The sequence below is a fragment of the Etheostoma spectabile genome, unplaced genomic scaffold (genome assembly GCF_008692095.1).
Source record: "Etheostoma spectabile isolate EspeVRDwgs_2016 unplaced genomic scaffold, UIUC_Espe_1.0 scaffold00000904, whole genome shotgun sequence".
Lineage (NCBI taxonomy): Eukaryota > Metazoa > Chordata > Actinopteri > Perciformes > Percidae > Etheostoma > Etheostoma spectabile.
This window is the reverse complement of record NW_022602662.1, coordinates 1-20,023: the sequence shown is the minus strand read 5'-3', so window position 1 is coordinate 20,023 and position 20,023 is coordinate 1. Positions and strand designations below refer to the sequence as shown.

At 39.9% G+C, this 20,023-nt stretch overlaps 1 protein-coding gene and 1 pseudogene across 1 annotated transcript; both read left to right on the top strand.

Moving 5' to 3' along the window:
• Window positions 1-251: 251 nt before the first annotated feature.
• Window positions 252-10,820, top strand: LOC116674628 (probable tRNA pseudouridine synthase 1). The gene is given in 9 exon segments (XM_032507010.1): window positions 252-454; window positions 538-628; window positions 2,760-2,847; window positions 4,321-4,348; window positions 4,351-4,401; window positions 4,512-4,584; window positions 8,321-8,460; window positions 8,602-8,658; window positions 9,686-10,820. Coding segments are annotated over 9 exon segments (837 nt in total). The 5' UTR covers window positions 252-306; the 3' UTR covers window positions 9,847-10,820.
• A 7,021-nt stretch (window positions 10,821-17,841) lies between these two features.
• On the top strand, window positions 17,842-18,260 carry LOC116674629 (hematopoietically-expressed homeobox protein HHEX-like; annotated as a pseudogene).
• Window positions 18,261-20,023: the final 1,763 nt, after the last annotated feature.

Sequence of the window (20,023 nt, the reverse complement as noted above, 5' to 3'; positions counted from 1 at the left end):
CTTGGTTAGCATAGTTTTTTTCAAGCATAGACCCTCTAACAATTAAAACGGCACTTCATCAACCTTAATCAGTCAAAAATACTAACTCAAAAGTCAAAGGGGCACAAATTGTATTAATGTCATGCTTTATAACGTACATACCGGTAGCATATGTTGTGACTTGTTGGAGCCCAAATGAGAAATAGAGAGTCACTTATTGAACCAGCAGATGGCGAAGTACAATAAAAACAGTTCGCTTGTTGATAACTGATCAAATAATAGAAGAAGAAAAAATATTGGCAGATGTAGAAGAAGAATGAAACAAGCATGGCAGGAAATATAACTAACACTGCGGCTCCTATCACTAGTTCTCTATCTAAACTACAGTCTTTAAATGGATTGTTTGCGATATATAAGAAACAAGGACCGACATCTGCAGACGTGTTGAATACACTCAAAGAAGTTTTACTCAAGGGTAATTCGACAGAGGCTGGGGTCATGTGTCTGTTGTCATTTGTTGAAGCTAACATGGCGTGTTTTGTGTCTCTCATCTTTTAGAAGCTGGTGTACAAAACCCAAACCCACGAAAGAGGAGGAAGCAGAGCCTGAAGATGGGCCACGGAGGGACGCTGGACAGTGCTGCCAGGGGGTGTTGGGTAAGCGGCTTGTTGGTCCACGTGTGACTGTTGTCATTTGTGTCTTAGCTGGGTTGATGTGGAGCAGATATTGGTAGAAAAGTTCCACTTAAACACGTTGCAGGCCAGACAGGTGGTGTACCTTCGATATTGTATTTCTCCTAGGGCTGGGTTATTAGACTACTGCTAGAGCGGCAACGAAATCGATCGCCAACGATTTTGATTATCGGTTTGAAGCATTTTTTTAAGACAAAAGTTTTAAAAAATCTTTGATTCCAGCATGTTAAATGTGAATATGTTCTAGTTTAATTTCTCCTCTGTGACAGTAAATTAATTATCTTTGAGTTGTGGACAAAACAAGACATTGAGAGTGTGTGTGTGTGTGTGTGTGTGTGTGTGTGTGTGTGTGTGTGTTTGAAAATTGTAACTCTGTACTATGTAATATATCTACTAGAGCCCGACCGATAAGGCTGATACCGATACAAATATTTGGTTATTTTGAAAATCACCATATATCGGCCGATATATATTTAAAAAAATAACCTAGAAAACGTGTTACAAAACATATACGATTTCCCTAACATTAGCTATTTGTAGTTATTTATCTCACTAAAATAATATGATGATAATTTGTTTTATTTTCACAACAGAACAGAGGAACATCAAAATATATTTATGTTCTGATAAATAAAACAACAAAAACAATAAGAAAAAAAAAAAAATCTGTTGTAGAGCGCCCCTGGTTGACCGTCCGTATTATTTTGTAAATATTCATGAATTAATTTTTTTTTTTTTCTTTAAATCTTTTGCGCATGCGTCACTTTGCGACAAGATGCTAACGAGAGACTTATGTTATGTCAATACAGTAGTTAGTTTGTTCGCTGCTGGCTAGAAGTTAGCAATCAAACACAATAAAGGCTGTCAGTGTAATGGTGTTTTGAGCTAACGTTAGCAATCAAATAATCATAAATAGCTAAAATGTTTTTGAAATGATTTCCATCTTATTTTTTGTAATGAGAAAAGTTTATTATTGCATAGATTTCACAAATTTCAGTATTACAGTTATGTCGTAAGCCGTTTAAATCTAAGCATGCGCAACTAACATCTTCTCTCGACCAGAGCCGGTCTGACTCGACTCTCATCGGGTATGACGCGTTATTTTGTAAACCTTTTCAATCTGTGCATGGGCGACTCAAATCTGCACTCGACTCACACTGGGAGTGACATTGGTATTATATATTATTGATATTGGATCAATCCGCCCACCGCTAGTTGACACTATTGTAGCTTGTGTGTATCTTTGTGAACTGCAAAGGTGTTGCAAAATACCGACCTCTGCATGCATGTGTTATGGGCCGTTTATTTTATGGGCATAAAGGTGCACTATGAGTTACTGCAATTCCCTTTTGTCTGAAATCGTAGCAATCTTTCCTTGATCCGCTAGCTGAGGGTGAGGTTGAGGGAGGGGGTGGGGTTATTGACAGTTAGTCAGTTAGGCATGACAGTTACGGAAACATGGGGGTCTGTTTTGTTTGAAATTTACATGGCGCGTCAACAGAAGTGACCATGCAGGAACTCATAGTGCACCTTTTTAAATCAGTAAGGTGATTTCTCCATGTTAGGTTGTCATGTAGCTGTTGCCATTTGTGATGTCTCTTTTGGGATTGGCTGAACGGATCTTTAGACCTTCAACAATTGGTCTATCGATCGATAAGTAGATCAACAGAAAATAAATTGGCAGTTAGTTTGGTAATCTAATAGTTTTCAAGCAGATTGGCAAAACATGACAGATTCCACATTTTAAGTCTTCTATGACAGTAACTGGATTCATATTTGGGTTTTGGGCAGTTTGTCAGACAAACCAAGACATTAAAGACATCACCTTGGTCTCTGGGACCTTATGGTGGACATTTTCCACTATTTATTTTGCTGACATTTTATAGACCGTTAAAAATAATGAGTTGCAGCCCTACCCAAAATTGGACAACACCTTTACCCTATGCCAGTATGAACAAAATTGTAATAAAATAGGAAAAGAAGTCCTAGGGCAACTACTGTTGAGTATGTACAGTGAGCAGAATCATCTGTATGTTGTGGTCTGTGTTGGGTGTCGTGACCATTGTCACCTCTAGGTGATGCTAGCAGGGCTTTGCTAACATTGTCTCTTTGTCTTTCAGTTGTTGGTGTTGGGAATGGCACAAAGATGCTCAGTACAATGTTGGCTGGTTCTAAGGTGAGTTGTTGTACTTATGTTAACAAATTAAATTGATATGTACAACAAAGCTGTAAAGAGCGAGGCCTATCTTAACAAAACTGTTAGGCTTCAACGGAACGTGCGTTTTCAACACAACAATTTTATTTATTATTATACCATACAAAACAATTAGACTTGAGCGTCTGTAGATTAGTTAGGAACACAGCACGCATTTGATAAAAGCTGTGAGCAACAATATGTGATTGTAGTGTATCACTGTCCAGATATAACCAGGGAATACAATAGAGAGAGAAATACAAGTTATATAAGTCGTATTTTCCAATGTCAAAGTCGGAAACACGTGGTATATTAAACAATTCATGCACAAAATATATAAACAAACCTTCAAAATGAAGACATACAGTAGGTAGCACTATATCAGAAGTAGTGCTGGGCTATTATGGAGAAAGTTAAATATCGATATTTTTTAACAGATTAGATTAGATAATACTTTATTCATCTCACAGTGGGGAAATTCCCTTATTACAGCAGCAGCAGTTTCCCACAGTAAAAAGCAAAAAACAAACAAGTAAACGCACAAACAACAGCTAATCAACAGACAATGAGCAAAAGGTATTGATTGAATGTAAAGTGGCATTAAATAATATCTGCATCTTGCACTACTTACCTTGACTGGTATATCAGTTTGCACTGCTGACTGTTTGTTTACAGTACCAATTGTTTACACATACATCTGCAATACCGTACTTTAACTGTAATATGCAATTACTTTCCACTGCACTTTGATTCGGATAGCTTCTGCCCAAACTGTATTTTTACTACCTTAAATCCAACCTTATTTTTTGGAAAAAGGATATAGAAAACTCCATTTACAAATAATTGAAAAGCCATGAAATGGACTTCATTTTCAAATTGGCAGACAGTGTGCTACTTAATTATTTAATACGATAGCAGGAAAAGAGTCCATCACGCTCTGTCTGTACTTCTGGTTGTGCTTTGCATATGTGGGATTCGTCATTCATCATAATCATTTATAATGACAAATAAATGATTCTGATAAATTCATATTTAAAAAATAAAAACGGACTGTCAGCCATGTTATGAGTGTTGGCGTTGCATAGTCTGTCCACCAGAGGACGCTCAACAACGTCCCTGTTGGCAACACTATTTTTGTTAATGTGTTTTTGTTATTTTATTCATCAGAACTGATGTTTTTGTTCAAAGGACTTTAAGTGTCATATCTTAAGTTTGTATTTTATACCTTTTATTTATCAGAACTTTAATATATTACATGTTCCTCTGTTGGCATATCTGATTTTAAATAACAATAACAATGTCAGACTTGGCAGAGCACTTACTTGTGCCCGTAGCAGAAGATACCTGTCAAGTTTGAAATCCATCGGACTGCATGAATATTTCCAGATTCCAACGGTTCCATATAAGTGGTCGTTTATACACTGACAGCTGGTGATGTATACCGTTTGTTTTCAGAAATATGTTGCTGTTGGGGAACTGGGGAAGCAACAGATAGTCTTGATGCCACTGGCAGTGTGATTCTGGAGAAAGACTTTGGTAAATACTGATAGAAGAATATCATCATTTTATTCAAACGGCGTTTCTCTTTTTTCTGCAGTTGTTTTGTCTCTATTTTACAGGATGTTTTATGTGATTTTTGCCCACAGAACACGTAACCAGGTTGGACATTGAGGAGAAACTGAAAGTTTTCACTGGTGATATAATGCAAGTTCCTCCACTGTGAGTAAAGCCTTCCGTCTGAGAAAACGTCATCACAGTCCCATCTGTGCATGTGGAAGTACACTGTCATAGTACACTGGTTACATTTGCAGACCTAATGGGCAGGTGTGTGTTTGTGTTTGTGTGTGCGTGTGCGTGCGTCGCTCCGCTTCAAGGTGCTTTGCAGCTATTCGTGTGTAATGTTCTTCTTTTTTTATTACATGATGTTGTAGTTCTTTCTTTTGCTAGTCCATGTATATTTTCTGTATTAGGACTACAAATGAGAACAACATATACTTATATTGCAGCCAATCAGCTTTCATGTTATGGCGCGAGTCTCTTTCGAGTTGTACCACAGACATAAAATGTTTTTTATACTTATGGGGAAAATCAAATATCACAATATTTTTGACGATTGTAGTGTTGACTATTGGTGCTTTCACAAAGTATTCACACAATGAGATTTGGATATAATGACTAAGTGGATAAAGGCAAATAATAGAACAGTTACAACAGTCTGGTAAGTTCAGAAAATGACATCACTTCACTGTAATTTAGCCTTTAAAACCAGGAAAAGACAACACTTGTGCAATATTACGATATTCTGATATCCAAAAATCTAAGACGATATCTAGTCCCATATCACGATAGCGATATCATATCAATATAATCGCCCAGCTCCAACTTCAGCTATGGGGATGTGCAAGTTAAGCGATATTTGGCTTGAACAAAAACTGAATTTAGGGCTTAGTTGATGAGTCTTAAATGTTATTTATAATAGCCTTAAAAAATGTCTTAAAGAGTCTTAAATTTGACTTGGTGAAACCTGCACAGACTCTGTGTATCCCTACCGGTACAACTGAATGACATTAATCACAGGTCGATTGATACCAAATAGTGCCAATCCTATTCTTTCCTAACCACATACTGTTATGGTTGACCGCTAAATTAGCATAATCACAAAACTACAGCCTCATTAAATTTCAAACTATACGCGACATTGCTTGATATGTCCAGTATTGTGTCGTTAATCTGACAAGCAAAAGCCCCCACTGTCTAGGTCCTGATCCCTGTTTAGAAAACAGTCTTATATTCTATGCAACTCTCAAACTGCAAGAATCCGTCTCATGGTCATTTATTTGCACCGTGCGTCGCTCCCGTAGAAAAAGTTCAGGACAATTTAAATCTTTCTGTCGCCCCCATGAGGAATTCAAAGTAATGACAGCAAAACTGTCGGCGCGTCAACATGATACAGGCCTTCCGTGATTGCACACACACACACACACACACACAGTTGCTAGTAGCCAAGGAGGACATGGAGGATGGAAAAAAAAAACATGGACTCTTCAGAATAAGTCAGTATCTTCACTTGAGTTTCTGTGGGCGAAAGTTGGTGGACAATCGTATGAACATAGCCATACTGAGAAATCCAGAGAGAGTTGTGTGGAGATGATAGTCTTAATTCGCTTTGTAGCAACTCATATGGCAAGGGCTTAAATGGAACGGACCTTCATTAATATCAAAAAGTGACGCACTAACTCCTAATTTCCACTGGTTGCGGAACGCCTGCGGATCCGCTTCGGAACGGCGGAGGTGTCATTAGGGTTCTATTAAAGTCAATGTGTGTATTTCCACTAACTGCTGAGTGGCTGCGTCCCGACTCCGTCCCAGCTCCGGCGATCCCCAGCCCTCCGGAGCAAATACGCAGAGCTGCTATTTTTGTCGAATGCCGGAGAGCTCCGCGGCAATTCAGTAAGGCTGTCCCCTCTTATCGATCAGTCGACTAATCTGTGGTTTTGGTATTAGTCGACAGAGATGGCAAAAGTACTCACTTCCCGGACTCAAGTAGAAGTACAGAAAAAATACTCTGGTAAAAATAGAAGTACGGATTTAACTTCTTTACTCAAGTAAGAGCACAAAGTACAGGCTTGGAAATTTACTTAAAGTATAAAAGTAAAAAAGAATGAAAGTTACCTGGACCAGACACATGTTACTAGAGAGCACACTGAGGAACTTCAGTGGACATGGAAAAAGGCTCTTTATTCTTTATTCTTTATTCTTTAAATGTCATTGGCTACATTTTAAATGACTGTCTGCCAATAGGCCTAAAACATGTAACTTTGTTATTGTGACCGAAACTGGGACTCCAGGTTAATAAGATTCGGACCGAGTTGCAAGATGTGAATTCAATTGTGATTCTGTGAGAAGTCTTTATATTACCATCCAATTACATTCAATTTGGTATTGATGACGCAAAAAAATAACGGTAACTCCAGTGACATTAATTGAAACTTGTTAGTGAGAACTAGATTAGGACTGGATTTAAAGCTGATTCTAGTTTCCAACTTGGTCCCAGGTGTGTCTGTTGAAACACCGACGAAGACAACGTCTCTCTTTTGATGCTTTATTACAAATAACTAACAGTGCAAACACGGGCGTGGGTAGCTATGGCTGTGTGTTTGTGTGTGGTAATAAAAGAAATAAAAACAATTGTAAAGGCTACCATGCCCAATGCATAGGAATCATTTATGATAGTAAATAATAACAATAAACCCACTATTAATTACATTATCTAAATGCAGAGTAACTACTGTAGCATGCAAATAATGCACCTAAAATACAAACGTGAGCGAGGACGTTCAACAATCGCCATTATATGGAATCAACAGCCAGGTGTAACCTAGGTAACAGGTAAAGAACACAAACAACAACATACTTTAAATGTGCCAGAACTATAGACCAATAAAATAGTCGTAAATGAACTGACATCAGTTCTACGACTTACAGTTCTCAAGGACTCGCACACGCACACACACACACACACACACACACACACACACACACACACACACACTCTCTCTCAGCTGATTATCCTCCAGACTGCTAGTTTCTTTTTCTTTTTTCTCCGTGTGGCGTGTGTGCCCGCTCGCAGAGTGAGGCGCACGTCCACGCTATTCTCCGACATGCACTCACAATCGCACCTGATAGACGACCTTTAGTGCAAATCTAAAGTAACCAGCCCATTTTGTCAAATGTACGGAGTAGAAAGTACCGATATTTGTGTTAAAATGTAAGGAGTAAAAGTAAAAAGAAGCCCAAAAAATAAATAGGAAAGTAAAAATATCTGAAAAATCTACTTGAGTACAGATTTAAAGTGGTGCTTTTGTGTAGATTGTAATTGTGTAGAAACTCAGTTTTACAGATGGTTAATTAACTACATTCATATTGTGCTTTTCTAGTCTTAACCACTCTCAAAGCGCACAGCTCTGTCTGTTAAATCAACTAATCGGTTAGTCGACAAAATCACGGAAGCGTTAGTCAACTAAGAATTTCTTTAGTCGAGGACAGCCCTACACTTCAGGATCATATCTCCCTGCACTCCACCTTGATAACACAGCACAGAGTTGTTTCCCCTCTACTCCTCTGGATGGAAACAAACTGGTGGTGGTTTTGGTGTTCTGCGAGATCTCGTGGCTCCTCGTGACTTCAGCTGTCAGTCACGGCCACGATCCGGACCTGGTAGGTGTTGACGGACGGCGGAGCACGGAGCCGATCCGCAGACGTTCTGCAACCGGTGGAAATTAGGAGTAAAGTTGCGACAATGAGGGAAAGGGGGAACACTTCCGCCTAACTGTATCTCTCAGTGATATGAAATGGACGTCATGTATAAACTCTGTTCTGAGTGCAACTTATCTGTTAAATTTAATAGGACGGGCATCTTCAGTGCGCTGCGCTTACTGATTTTCCATCATTTCAGCTACTCTGCGCTGAAAAAGGACGGCCAGCGCCTCTCTGTCCTGCTGAAGAAAGGTCACCAGGTTGAGGCCAAACCAGCCAGACCGGTCACCGTGTACAACCTGACCCTGCAGGAGTTCAAGCCTCCTCTCTTCACTCTTGGTTAGCACACGCTGCAGAATGCAGGATTTCTTTCTTTCTTTGCGTAGTACTGACTTCTGACATTTCAAAATTGCATTTTTGCGGTGTCCGTTTAGTCCAATTGCACATTCAAACAAACAAATGTTTTTTTCCCCACAACAGATATCGAGTGCGGTGGTGGATTTTATGTCAGAAGCTTGGTGGATGACTTGGGAAAAGGTGAGATAATAATTCATTTCTTCATCAGTATCAGTGGTGGAAGTACATTTCCTCAAGCACTGTACTTAATTACAAATATGAGGTACTTGTATTTTGCTTGAGTCATACCTTTTCATGCCACTTTCTACTTCTACTCTGCTATATTACAGAGACATACTGGACTTTTTTTACTCCACTACATTCATCTGACAGCTTCAGTTGGTTTACAAATCCAGATTTTTTTTTTATCACACAAAACACACATAGTTTAAGTCCAGTTAAAATGATAAGAAAACACTGTAGATTACTGAGTTTGCGTTAGCGGGAGGTTATGTAGTGGCAATGAATATGTTGCTGAGACAGAAAATCATTCATTTACAATAAGAGAATACATTACAGACGCTTTGTTGCATTTCAAGTGTTGCATATGGTAACTTATCCTATTTTGGATTAGTCGTGAAAATCGGACCTGGGAAGAGGCCTTAAAGGTCCCATGACATGGTGCTCTTTGGATGCTTTTATATAGACCTTAGTGGTCCCCTAATACTGTATCTGAAGTCTCTTTTATATAGACCTTAGTGGTCCCCTAATACTGTATCTGAAGTCTCTTTTATATAGACCTTAGTGGTCCCTAATACTGTATCTGAAGTCTCTTTTATATAGACCTTAGTGGTCTCCTAATACTGTATCTGAAGTCTCTTTTATATAGACCTTAGTGACCAACCACCAATTTGCTCGTTTGAAATCCATGATGTTTCTCTCTCATGGGTGGGCCAAATTCTCGGGTGGGCAAAGCAGAGTATATAGGAGGTAACCCTATAGCAAGATTCCAGATCAGCCCATCTGAGCTTTCATTTTCTCAATGACAGAGTAGGATACCCAGGCTCGGTTCACACCTATCACCATTTCTAACCACTGGAGGACCATAGGCAGGCTGGGGGAACGCATATTTTTCGCATTTTCATGCCATGGGACCTTTTAAGTAAAGGATGTGAATCCACCCTGCTCCCCCTATCCCATGAGAATAACCAGTGCCCGTGTGCTGCAGCGCTGTCATCATGTGCCCATGTGAAGGACCTGATCCGGACCAAGCAGGGTCAGTTCACCCTGGAGGAGCACGCCCTACCAGAGGAGCAGTGGACACTGGAACACATCCTGCGCTCTTTGCAGCCCTGCTCCGACGCGGAGCTTCCGGGCGCCGACACCTGAGGAGCACCCGACACCTGAACAGGAACTTTCTGTCTGACTTACCTGCATGGCTTTTCCAGCGCGGAGAACATCCTGTCTAGGCGTGCCAATTTCTCCAGGGTGTTTTTAAAGTCGTGTCGATGAAGTGTGACCAATCAAGATGCGTGTCCAAACACATTCTTGTTTAAGGAACTAAATGGACCAGTGTGATCATACACTGGACTCATGATTTCTAGGCCTCATTCTTGTGGTTTCTGGCTTGTCTCTGTCTCACCTGCTATTAACGATTTAGTAATTTTGTAAATAATTCTGTATTTAGGAACAGCCCCACTCCCTCCTCCATCCAGCCTTGGCCTTCACCTGTTCATAGCCTCCCTTTGTATGACAGAGCTGGATGATACACACATTTACACTATCTGACAATAGGAACACATATATACTAGGGCAAGGAATATTGCTTGAATATTCAAACAGTACTTAACAAACATTGGGGGAAAAACATTTCACATTACAGGATTTTTTTTTTTAATGATTTATGCTGAAAGGATTTAAAATAGTTTCATTTTTGCATAATTTCCTTGTAAATACAGTTCCTGCTTTCAGTCACAGCGGCGGGGAAACCTTAAGATCAGCAGAGACATTAACTTCATTTGTGTTGCGATATAATGGTATATTAACTGATATGAAAAGGAATACTGTGATACCATTGTCTTCATTTAGGTGGTCTCCCAGTATACCTGGAGGTTTGTTTGTGGAAATGCCATGACCTCAACAGTGCTCCTGATAAAGATATTTGAATAAATGTGAGTGAAAGCAATTTCTGTTCTTCCAGTACACCGTAAATAGCTGCCATTATACTGTGTATATACTGTATATACATTTTTTATTTTTTTTATTTTAAAGAGTGTTGTACTCCACACTGGATGTGTTGGTGTGTTAATACAGCATGTCTAATTTGTTTTGCACTTGCATATTAAATCAATATTCAAGTGAAACCGTTCTTTTTTTGTTAAATACTTTGATTTCATACCAACAACATTTCTAATATTTCATTATAAAGTTGCCTCTTGTCACGTAGGAACTATTTTTATTTTGCTAGGCATCACTGACTACATTTAGATGTGCATAATATATCATTTTTGCCTTTTATTTTGAAAAAAAACAACGATATTCCGACTAAACTGTTTACATGGCTAATGATAAGTAAATGTTCTACTAATATACAGGTTGGACCATGTGAACACAGCGTCCTTCTCATGATACTTATGCCATGATACGATGTTATTGCAATTTTTAAAGATATTGCAATATTATAACCTTTTCTCCAACTTCTAATTTTTCCAATTTCAAATGATGTCCCCAAAAGGAAACTTTGTCACGTCTGTTTTATCTAAAAGAGACATTTCTCTTTTTGTTCATATCACTTCAGTTTTATTGCTGCAAAATGAGGATTGTCAGGCAGACAAACTGACCAACACATATATAATAAAAGATCCATACTTGGCGCCTGTGTATCAATACAGTATTGCCATTGAAAATATCGCGATACTATGCTGTATCGATTCCCCCCATAGCAACGCACAAAGCTGACCATAAGCCGTAAACGGGGCTGATTGAGACACATATTCCGAATGCGCTGTAGACATGAATGCCTCTCAATCCTAAATAATAACGGAATATCCCACGTCTTTGGGATATTCCGTGGGATTTGTAAAAAGGCTTTACTCGGAATATTCAACCGGAATATGCTGTTTACACAACCTGTATCAAATATGGAATAATAGTGGAATATTGGTGTGCATGCATTAGATCAGATAATACTTTATCCATCTCACAATGGGGAAATTTACTTGTTACAGCAGAAACAAACCAACAAACAAGCAAACGAACAATGTGCAGAAAGTACTGAATGAATGTAAAGTGGCATTATATAAAAAGTATTGTAAAGTGAGGTCACCCTAGTATGCAAAAATATTGCAATTGAAGTGACGTGACATTAAATTGACAGACACCACAAACCGTCACCAATGAAAAGGGAACTCCCTGCTGAGTTCAACGATACCTCACACAAAACTTTACGTCGTACAGTTCATTAGCTGTGAAAGGGGGCGTGGCCAAATCATAGGGGTCGGGGCACACTTGTACCAATAATAAAGGAATTATCTGCTGAGTTCATTGATACCTCACATAAGACTCCACCTTAAATGTTATGAAAGGGGGCGTGGCTTATGAATAGTGGGCGGTCCAAACCATTACCAATGGAAGGAACTGGAAATGGCCAAAAATGCACTAATTTCAAACTTTCAATTCTAAATGGCGGACTTCCTGTTGCGTTTAGGGTATGGCTCCAACGGCGTTTTTTCTACGTCTTGCCATGCTACATATCTGCACCCAGTTTGGTGACTCTGCGTACTGCAGGGGCTCAATTCTTTTCATTTTGTAGGGGCGCCAGCGAGCCATTTTTGTGCGCCTAATCCCGCAACCCTTAAAATACGTACATTTTAACCGGAAGGGAGGACATTTTAGGGCTTTTAAAATTAGTCAATCAAATAAGGTTGTGATTATTGGTTACTACGGCACCCTCTGCAGGGTAAACCCAAACAGCTAGATAGACTATATGTCCAATCTGAGTTTTCTCTCGGATCACTTTTTTGCAGAGGCGGAGCATAGTGCCACCCACAGAGATTGTGATTGGTTTAAAGAAATGCCATTAAACCAGAGCATGTATTCCTCCCATCCCAGAATGCTCACGGACTCACCAGACCCCCCCCTCTCCGCTCCGCAACGTGTGGATAGTCTGGCAAAGCTGCAACTGGTCCCCTGGCATGCCAGAGAAGAGATTTTCTAAATGTAGATATGTTGTTTCATATCCCCCCCCCCCCCCCCCCCCACTCAAGTACAAGGAGAGGCAATAGCACACAGCACACTTTGTGGTTTAACAGACTAAAAGGTGCCAGATGAAGTGGTGTAATTAGACTGTACCATGGTACAGTTATGCTTGTCCATATTGCAGATGATGGGTCACATTTATGTCTCATTTCAAAAATGTTATTTGTGAAGTCATACTTCTGACTTAGAATGTCAACATTGTACTTTTGTTTCCTAAAATGTAGATCCAAGTCAAGTTTCTTACAGGTTTTTTACTTTTTATTTAAAAAATTATAAATAAGAGTATTATGCAAAATAATTTTTCACTTTTGACAAACACTCAGTTCATTTCTGAATGTAGTAAAGTTGAAGTAGAGGTCTAACAGTCAACATAACACCGGTGGAAAAAGTCTGTGGCCCTTTAAAAGAAAAAAAAAAAAAGTCCAAATTTCGACTTTTGTTATAATAAAGACTTGGGACATAAGTAACTAATAACCCTCATGTTGCCTTCCTGTCGACCTGCAACGTTGTGTTTTCTGGGTAAAAATGTCGACGTGTTCTTGTTCTACACTTTTCTCAACGTTTTTGTCAATTTTTTTCCTTTTGTTGTCACTTTTTTGATGTTTTTTTTTAAATTGGGTTTTAGTCAATTTTTGACACTTTTTATTCTTTTCCAATGTTTTTAATTTTTTTTGTCACTTTATTTCGATTTTTGTTTCACTTTTTCAGCATTTAAAAAAAGACTGTTTTGTTGTTGTTTTTCCTGCGTTTTAGTAGTTTCTTATTCAACATTTGTCACTTTTTTCAACGTTCTTTTGTTGTAGTTCTGGTATAGGAAAGTTTTTGTAGGACAACAGGAGGGTTGAGTCAAAATTTTGACTTAACCCTTGTGTTATCTTCCTGTCAAAATTGAAAATCAACATGTATTTCTATATATATTTATCCATGTTTTTAACATTTTCTCACATTTTTGTCCCTTTTTTCAACACTTTGATGCTTTTTTTTAATGTTTGTCACTTTTTTTGACTCATTAACTTTAGTTTACAGTTTTTTTTGGAATTATGGTCAATACACCTCATTTATAGGAAATTATACCTAAAGTTTGAGTTAGAAAAGCAGAAATTAGGAATTATTTAGACTAAAATGAAAGGAATGGATGTTGATGGATAATCACAAACTGGAATATGTCAACTATTTCAAAAGCACTTTTTTTCAAATGCTATGAAATTGAATAAGACACCCCAAAATTAATGAAAGTAGAGAGTTGTGTGGAATCAATTATGTAATTTGGGTAATTAGAATTAGTTAAAAAGGACATTGATATAGGGAAACAGGTCAATTTGACCCGAGGACAACATGAGGGTTAAGCCTAAATGTCCCAATTTCCATTTAGCATTAGATACCAAGTCAAATTTGGACTTTATCTTTTTATAATTTAGATCTTGGAGCTTTTGGATTTGTTGATGGTAACATCAACATGCATGGCGCCAGCTGCCAGAGAAGCAGCAGCGGCAGCGCCTCGGCTGAGGAGTTATCAGTCTTTTTTTTTCGACAGGAGCCTGACGCCGCGGAAAGCTGGCCGGATCAATGCGCTGCAATGATTGTCTCAGACCAAATATTGGCCATTTGGTGATTTCTTTCATGTCTTCAAGGCCGCTCCTATCCCTGTTTGCGCTCTGAGTCCACTTAATCTAAATTACAGCCGTTAGAAAGTTGGCAGTTAGGCGGCGCGCGCTTAAAGACGCATCACAAAATCGAACCATTGGATTCGATTAGTGCGCAGATTTATGAGCGAGAAGGCTTCATCCGATCTGAATCGTGATTTGTGACCATATCGTTAAGGAAGTCACCTGGTAATAAAATAATAATCATAATAATCAAGATGGTCACAACACGCGCACACCACTTCACGGTTCAATTGAATTCGGTTGTGTAACTTCGAGGACCTTTTTTTCTTCTTTTTTAAGTGCTTTGCATCCGTTGCCGTTGTCATAAGTATATCACCTCAACCGCACTGATAACCTAGGTGGATTTCACAGGTAAACTCCAAACATTCAAATCATGAGTTAATCACCTGCTATTCAGTTGCATGAGGGTTGCAGTTAACTCGTATTATGTTGTTAAAGATAACACTCTAAGGTGTTTGATTAGTCAAAGGCCCATTTAACGAACGTCTGTGCCGTGCGTAAAACCAGAGCAATATAACACAGACAACATTGTTTGTAAGAAGAAGCAAAGGGGGAGGGGGCTGTAATGGTGTTAAGTGAAAATAGAAAACACCCATTCATATGGGATATCTGTAATTCATTAATTGACAAGTGTACATGTACGTGATGGCACTCAATCTCAGTGAATATGGTTTAGGGAGGCAACCCAGAACTCAATAACAGGGTAATAGATGAACCTTGAGAGGAAAGGAGGAGTGTGGCTTGATTTATGTGCCCGTGTGGGTGTGTCAGCATGGGGAGAAAACTGACCTGGCCTACCGGCCACAGGCAGGGGGCCCGAGGGTGCCAGCGGGGCCCTGAGCTAGAGCCTCACTATAAAGTTACAAGCTTTTTTGGATCATGTTTTAAAAATATTACTCATAGTGTAGCATTTTTATTATATATGGGAAGAGGATCTGTGGATCTGATGTGGCAGCCTCTTTTTTTATCTCTAGCTTGATCAAAATGGTTTCAACCAACAACAGAACTTCAGAATGAACCACCAAAAAGCAGGAGAACGATGCTTTTTGGAAGGAAGAGGGTCCTTAAGTGTATGCCTGTGCAGGGGCCTAATGTCTCCTAATGCGTCCAAGGGTTTCCCGGTAGCACAATGACAGATTCATCAGAAACCGACTACTTATCCAGTAATATGTGTTGCTTAATTCAAATAGATCAATAAAATAAGCAAAAAAAAGATTCAACCTTAATGCTCCATAGCAAAAATAGACAACAGCATTAGGTTATTGCCAAATGATTTTAATAAACAATGATACCTTTAGAATATTGTGTATTTGCAATATGTAACATGCTTGTATGGGTTTTCGTTGTTGTTTATTAAAAGTATTATAAGTACATTTACTCAGGTACTTTTGAGATGCTTCTACTTTATGTAATTCCATTATTGCTACTTCCTGCATCTACTGACAGTTATTGGCAGATTAAGATTTTACTTACAAATATATCATTTTGTGAAATGGATGCATTGTTACAGAAAAAACCACTCCATAAAATGATCTCCACCTCAGCCAGCTACAAAATCAAAATGCTGATCCGACATGAATGCATTAGGAATGATACTCTAATAAATGAATCCTAAAAGTAGTTATGATAATAATTGGACTCAAGATTTTAAAGATTTTAAAGATTCTTACTTAAACTATTGTTATATAGCTCTAGTAAGTAAAGATTCTGCATACTTCCACCACTGATTTTGTATTACCCAATCACATGGCTTTCAGTTGCATGAGACGCCTTGTTGCCAGAAGGACTCACATAATATGAAAATGAATTATGAATATGCCTATACATCAAATGAAGACAACAGATTGAAATCAGTCAAAAAACAATGACGACAAACCAGGCAGGAGCAACAGGAGATGTTTTATAAGGACGTTCTCATTTCATATTTTTGACATTTTCTTCACCTGTAAATGTTGAGGTTTCTCAGCGGAGAGATAGAATCTCAGCTATTCTTTTTTTATTGCCAATGCCTGACAGCTTTATTTTTAAGAGTGGGGTTTTCCAGTGAAGATATTAGCCAATATAGGCTACTGACACATTCCTGCTTTCCAAGATGCACCCAAGAAATACATGTGTGTTACAGTGGCACTCTAATTTGTAGCCTATAGTTCTAACAGAAATTGTCTATAGAACATGTTCACAGAACATTCATAGTTTCTGTTTTTGTGCTCCGATAACTTCTGGCGGCCACACAGGTCAGTTTCGGGAGAGTGTGTCACTTTTTACAATATTTTAAAAGTTTTATTACTGACGTTTTGCAGCTTTTTTTCAACCTTTGACACAAGATTTTTGTCAATTTTTCAACACGTTTGAAGTTGGCCTGCGCGATTCGGGGAAAAATATGATATTTTTCGAATTGATATCACGATTATCTGTCACGATTTTTTTTTTGACCATGACAAAACAAATTGGCTGTACCACAGAGATTTTTTTTGGCAACTATATCTACTACATCACCACAAGCCTGTAAACATAGAGGCTTCAATGAAGAGAAGGGAGAGCACTGCAACCCATTTTATACAGTCTAGTTTTAAAACTCACAGAAGAAAGTAGTAGTGTTGAGATGCAGTCAGCTCGAAAAATTAAATATGAATCAAAGTCATTAAAAAAATGTTTTGAAATCAAAGTTATTAAAAAAAAAAAAAACATGAACAGGGTGAATCGAGATCGAGATTTGACATTGATTAATCGTACAGGCCTAGTTGAAATTTTGTTTTAACTGCCCTGAATTTTAACTGCAGTTGACATCATTCAGTTTTAAATTACGGGCAATGTCCGGATAATAAGCTGGCAGGTCATTTTCTATTATTTCTTAGAGTGTGTATTATGATGTGCTTTAGGCAAACTCAGTCTGCCTGAAGTGCTTTCTGGGAAATGCGTTGAGATTAAAGGATGAGATGGTTCTAATATTCGGAGTGAGAACTACTTTTTTGCTTTTAAAAACATAGGCTAAGTGTAGTAAGGCATCGTTGCACCATTGGGCTATATCACTCACCCCATCGGGTTTCTAGTGAGCAAAGGATTGGCTGTAGTGAACTGATTCTCCTGAAATACAATTATCTTTTCCCCCCCTGTCATCTGAGAACTGTGTGGCTCGATTGGAGCCAATCAGAGGCCGCGCTGGCCACCTGCAGGAAGTTAGCCTTCCACTTATCTCTCCCTTCTCCGCCTGCAGCCAGATAACAGCCCCTAACAGTTGGACCAAGCACCAGCTAGTCCCCACCGCACCTGATGGACACCAAAACACTCTAACGGTCTCAACACAGCCCGAAACACTATTTTCATGAGTTGAGATAGTCAGCGGATCGAAGTTTGCGCTGGAAGTTCCAGTTGATGTGTAGTACTATGTAAAAGAAGTTGTTCAGAGATACTGCGATAAAGAGGAAGGCTGTGGGAGAGAAAGGAGGGACGCAGCTTAACAGTTCCAGCGCGCAGCGGCGGAGAACAGCACCATGAGCGTCCCGCTTTACGCACCGACTCCAATCCAGCGGCTCACCCGACGCCATTCTACATCGAGGACATTCTGGGGAGGACTGCCACCTCCTCCACCATCTCCTCGCCCTGTTCCTCTTCTTCCTCCTCTTGCTCCACTCCGATCATTCCGACACCGACCTTCCCCTCGCCCAATTCCTCCTTCACAAGTCTCATCTCGCCGTACAGGACGCAGATTTATGAACCCACACCGATCCACCCAGCACTGTCTCACCACGCCGCTGCTGCGTTGAGCGCGACGTACGCCTCCGCAGGGGCTTTCGCCGGCTCCATCTACCCGTTCCACCACCACCAGCACCACCGCTCCATGGGGAGTACGCACAGGCGCTGCTGAGGCACGACCTCTCGGTGAGTTGGCCAAGTGTGCGTAAAACTCCTACACGGTTAAGAATGGCATTTTCAGGTACTCTTTTTTTCTTTAGAGGTGATATCATTAACAGCACCACCCGTGACAATCTAATCCTGTTTTGTTTCCTGTGTGAAAAGTCAGTTCCACGAGTGCAGACTGTTGGCCCATGTCTCTGTCAGCAGGCTATCTTAGTGTCAGGCTAAATTACAAATGATCATTTTTCCCCAAGTTCATATTTTACATGCTGCCTTTTCATCTTTCCTTATTGTACATAATTTGGGGATCTGCTTCAGTTGTGATACATTAAATAATTCGGCCAAAGAAATTGCTCGGATGATCAAACCCTTTTATGGGCCTTTGCATGAGAACTTTTTGGTCTTCACAAGCTTCGTTTCAGTGCCAACGAAACCATTTTGCATAGCCTAAGTATATCACGCTCGGTTACGCATGCATGTCGAAACCATGCACGTCTACAGTCGATAACAGCCTATACAGAAACAGATTGCACGGCAAAATAAGAGTCTACGTGCTCTTTCTCAAGTCTTCACTTCATCTCAGTCCCAAAGAACATTTCTGCACTGCCTGACACGCACATATGAGTCACGTAGTTGTGTGACAGACATGTTGGGGCCACAGCAGGCAGTCCTGCCCATTCGGTCTGCTAGTGGTGGTGTGTGTTGGGGGTGGTGTTAGGGGGGGGGGGGGGGGGGGGGGGGGGGGCAAACCTTGACTCTTTTTCTGACTCCCATGTTCTGAAACATCAGAGGAGCAAATCAGCCGCTGACTAAAACATAGCTGGGCTCTAAATCACTTGTTATTTCACTGCTTTGTGGTGCGTGCGCGCGTGTGTGTGTGTGTGTGTGTGTTTGTGAGCACCAAAACGCCCCCCCCCCCCCCCACACACACTTTAAATGCAGATTCCTTTTTTATGTTAGGTTCTTGCTCCCAATGAATGAAGATGAGAATACATCTTATATCTCATATCCACTGGGTCCATTACGCGCATTTACGCTTATTTTAACTTCTGGTCAGCGTCCTGAAGTTTCCAGAGATACAAAAATGTCGGTTTAAGGGAAATGCAGTCACTAAATGTTTCAGGTTGATGCAGTATAGGCTCAGATAGTAGGGTTTGGGAAGGTTTGTCCATATTCTGGGGGGGTTACATGGTCCCCAGCGGAGAGTCTGACTCTGTGTGCTCTGAACGCGCGGGGCCTTTTCCGTTCATAGCGGAAGCCGTGAGCCTGTCGATAGGAGTAAATCTGGTTTCAGAAGCTGTTGAATGTTTTCCTGGCTCCCCGGCCAGCCGCTTCCTCGGGAGCCCGCTGCACGCTGCTGATTATTTTATCGACATCCTCAATACAGACATATTCAGGAAACACTCGGCCTCTGATAGCCCGGGATCCGTTTTCACATATTGTTGCACTTCCTCTGCCTGGCCCGCGAGGATGTGGCTGATTTCTTATGGTTGGCGGCGAGAAGAAAATAAAGCAAACGAGCAGCACATCGAGCCGATGGGACCTCACCAGAGAAGATAAAGGAGTTGAAGGAGTTTAAATTAGGCTACTATTATAGTTACAATTAAAGAGGAAAGGCCAGAACACTATACATAGAGGTTTATGCCTCGACGCAGAGGTCGAAGGTTCGAGGCCGACCTGTGGCAATTTCCTGCATGTCTCCTTCCCCTTTCTCACCTAGCTATTCTGTCCATTAAAGGCGAGAAGCGCCCAAAAAATAATCTTAAAAAAATTAAAGAGGAAAGGGC